General features: G+C 38.8%; 1 protein-coding gene across 1 annotated transcript; it reads left to right on the top strand.

The window, feature by feature from the left end:
• The first annotated feature begins 342 nt into the window (after positions 1–342).
• On the top strand, positions 343–1,790 carry tyrobp (transmembrane immune signaling adaptor TYROBP). The gene is made up of 5 exons (XM_023283148.3): positions 343–873; positions 959–979; positions 1,074–1,214; positions 1,306–1,373; positions 1,490–1,790. Exons 1-5 carry the CDS (start codon positions 837–839, stop codon positions 1,544–1,546), a joined length of 324 nt encoding a protein of 107 aa, XP_023138916.1. The 5' UTR covers positions 343–836; the 3' UTR covers positions 1,547–1,790.
• The last annotated feature ends 920 nt before the right edge of the window (positions 1,791–2,710 follow it).

Below are 2,710 nucleotides of genomic sequence, written 5' to 3'. Positions count from 1 at the left end.
CTATATGTTGTTTTAATTGAATAGAATTTTACATATTTATTTATTTATTTTAATTCTTAAAATTTTGCACTGATAAGGCTAAATGAATAATGATAATTGTTCCTGTTGGTGTGTCTGTGTATATGGATTCTCAGTACAGGTACTGTATGCATTTGCTTCATTGTACATATTTATCATTTGAACATTTTCATTGTTTAGTTATCTGTATTTGAAAGTCTCTCCGACAAAAGCAGCGCAGGTCTGCTTTCGTTTCGCTGACAGCACAACATGATCAGAGATAAAACTGTGGTTTAACAGTGGCTCAGAGACTATTCAGACTGCGGCCAACCACCTGCACAAAGCCACAGGTCATCAGGAAATGCTTTTTTTTGAAGATACGATCACGTGTATTTCAGCAGAAACTGCAGGTGAAATGAAACTGACCTTATAAGGCCCCTTATTCTTGGCCTAACTTGGAAGATCTCATTTAAGCTTAACAACATGTTGCTGAAACAGTCAAAAACAACACCCAGTGATCAAATATACACAGTGCAAGGTTTTCATTTTATACAACACCAGCAATGCCTCACATGAAGGTGACATGAAAGAGGCTAAACAGAAACACCAGCTTCCTCTTCTCTTAGTGGACGCCCTCCTCCTTCTCCTCTTTCTTCTTCCTCTGTCTCAGTCATATGCTGGCAAACCTCAGCACCACCGACTATTGTGTCTGTGGACAGTTGTTCATCTACAAACCCTCCCACCTCTAGTTCCTTGTTTATGGGTGCGACAACGCAGCCACTTCAAGAAGAACTTCAGGCTTTTTATATCCTCCTCGAGCAGAAACCAGCATTAAGAAGATGTCTGACGCTCTCTGTATTGTGGGTTCAATGTTTGGTGAGTGTTGCTGACAGTGGATAATTATAGCAGTGGTGCATTGGTAAATGAACGCTCAGCTTATTAAGAACTCTGTCTCTTGCAGGATCAGCAGAAGCACAGCAAGGTATCTGACTTGTCTAAACTCCTATGTGACGCTGGAATGTGATGTTGAATGTTTCAGTTTTGTGTTTCTTCACTTTTTTTTTGTTTTTTTACAGATTGTGGTTCCTGTTACATGATAAACATGAGCTCTGTACTTGGCATCATTGCCTCTGACATTATTTTGACCATCTTCATCACTATCTCTGTGTTCTGCATCGCGACTCACCATCGGAGGAAGAGGAGAAATTCTCATGATGGTAAGTGTTAAATTTGTTGTGTATTGTTGCTAATTTATCACTATAATCATCAATATGGAAAGCAGGTATTAATCTGACACTTTGTTTACAGGAAAAAGAAACCTGCCATCATCAATTTCAAAGAAAATGGCAACAGAGGTCACAGAATCTCCCTATCAGGTAAAATAGGACTATACTGACTAATTAAGCATCAAAAGACTAAATCTGAAATAATAACTCTTTATATTATATATCTTTTGTGTTGCAATGATGAACTGCTTTGATTTTTTTTGTAGGAGTTACACGGAGTCCAATCAGATGTGTACAGTGAGCTTCGGCACTTTAGGAAATAAAATTAGAAAACTAAAAATGTCAGCCAGATTATTTTAAACTGTCTGCTACGTACGTCATGCTTTGCTATTTATCTGCTGTATCGTTGTGTATTTTGCATGAAACTCATATATATTTTATTCAGTGTTGCACTGAAAGTGATGTTACTGTGTCACTTACTTTGTTTTATATGTGTATCTGTCTTAAACTATGCATTCGTATTTAACTAAATATAAAATAAACAACATTTCAATGCCAAATCCCCAACAGTAGTCGTATGTGCTCACTTCTGATTTCTCATACTGCAATCATCACACCCAACATTATAGTCTGACTGCACAAAATTGTCAAAAACCTCTTTATTTCTCACATTTTGTTCACATGATCAGGTTACAAAAAAAGAAAATGCATGTAAAAATCTAATTTAAGATGAAAAAGCCCCAGAAGCATCTGAATGTGGAAGCAGCCTGTCTGCTTCCGATGAGTCAACAGATGGCGGCTCCTGACTCATTATGAGGAAGAAATAAAATCTGAGAGAAAAAAAAGAGTGGAAAAACAATTGTTAAACACGCATACGATCACTCATTAATTCATCTTGTAATTAGATGTGGATCAAGTGTGAGGAACTTAAATGTGCATCATGCTGTGAGGATAGAGAAACATGCAGAAAAACATTTGTGTGGCTGAAATGGAAAACAAACGGACCTCGGTATGATCATCAGGTGGTTCGGCTCTTGGCTGGAAGAGACGAGCTGCAGGGTCTCTTCTCTGGAGGAGCTAAAGCACAGAGGAGAATGAAAAAAATGACTGATCTTTGTGGAAAGCGATGATAATCAAACACTGTATTTATAATATTCACTAGCAGAAGAAAAATCTTACCAACTGGATAAATTTCAGAGCTCATATATTCCCTGGTTTCTGTGGGAACATGAAGATTAATCATACGGCCTCCAGCATCATCCCTGGAACACTGTGTTTTCATGCGATATAGATCTTACCATCATAGTCTGTGTGTTTGCTGCTGACCGCTGCAGCCAGCCTGCCGGCGTTCTTTTCCAAACTGTCCAGATCCAGCAAGTCTCTGCTTCGACCTGGGGCCAACATCATCCTGGTAACTCCTCCTGCTTCTGCCTTCGAATTTGGACTGGCAAAAACACGTTTGCCGGACATGTTTGCAGCCACCTGAG

The sequence above is a fragment of the Amphiprion ocellaris genome, chromosome 9 (assembly GCF_022539595.1).
Source record: "Amphiprion ocellaris isolate individual 3 ecotype Okinawa chromosome 9, ASM2253959v1, whole genome shotgun sequence".
NCBI lineage: Eukaryota > Metazoa > Chordata > Actinopteri > Pomacentridae > Amphiprion > Amphiprion ocellaris.
Note: the sequence above shows the minus strand (reverse complement) of the source record. Positions and strands in the feature narration are given on the sequence as shown.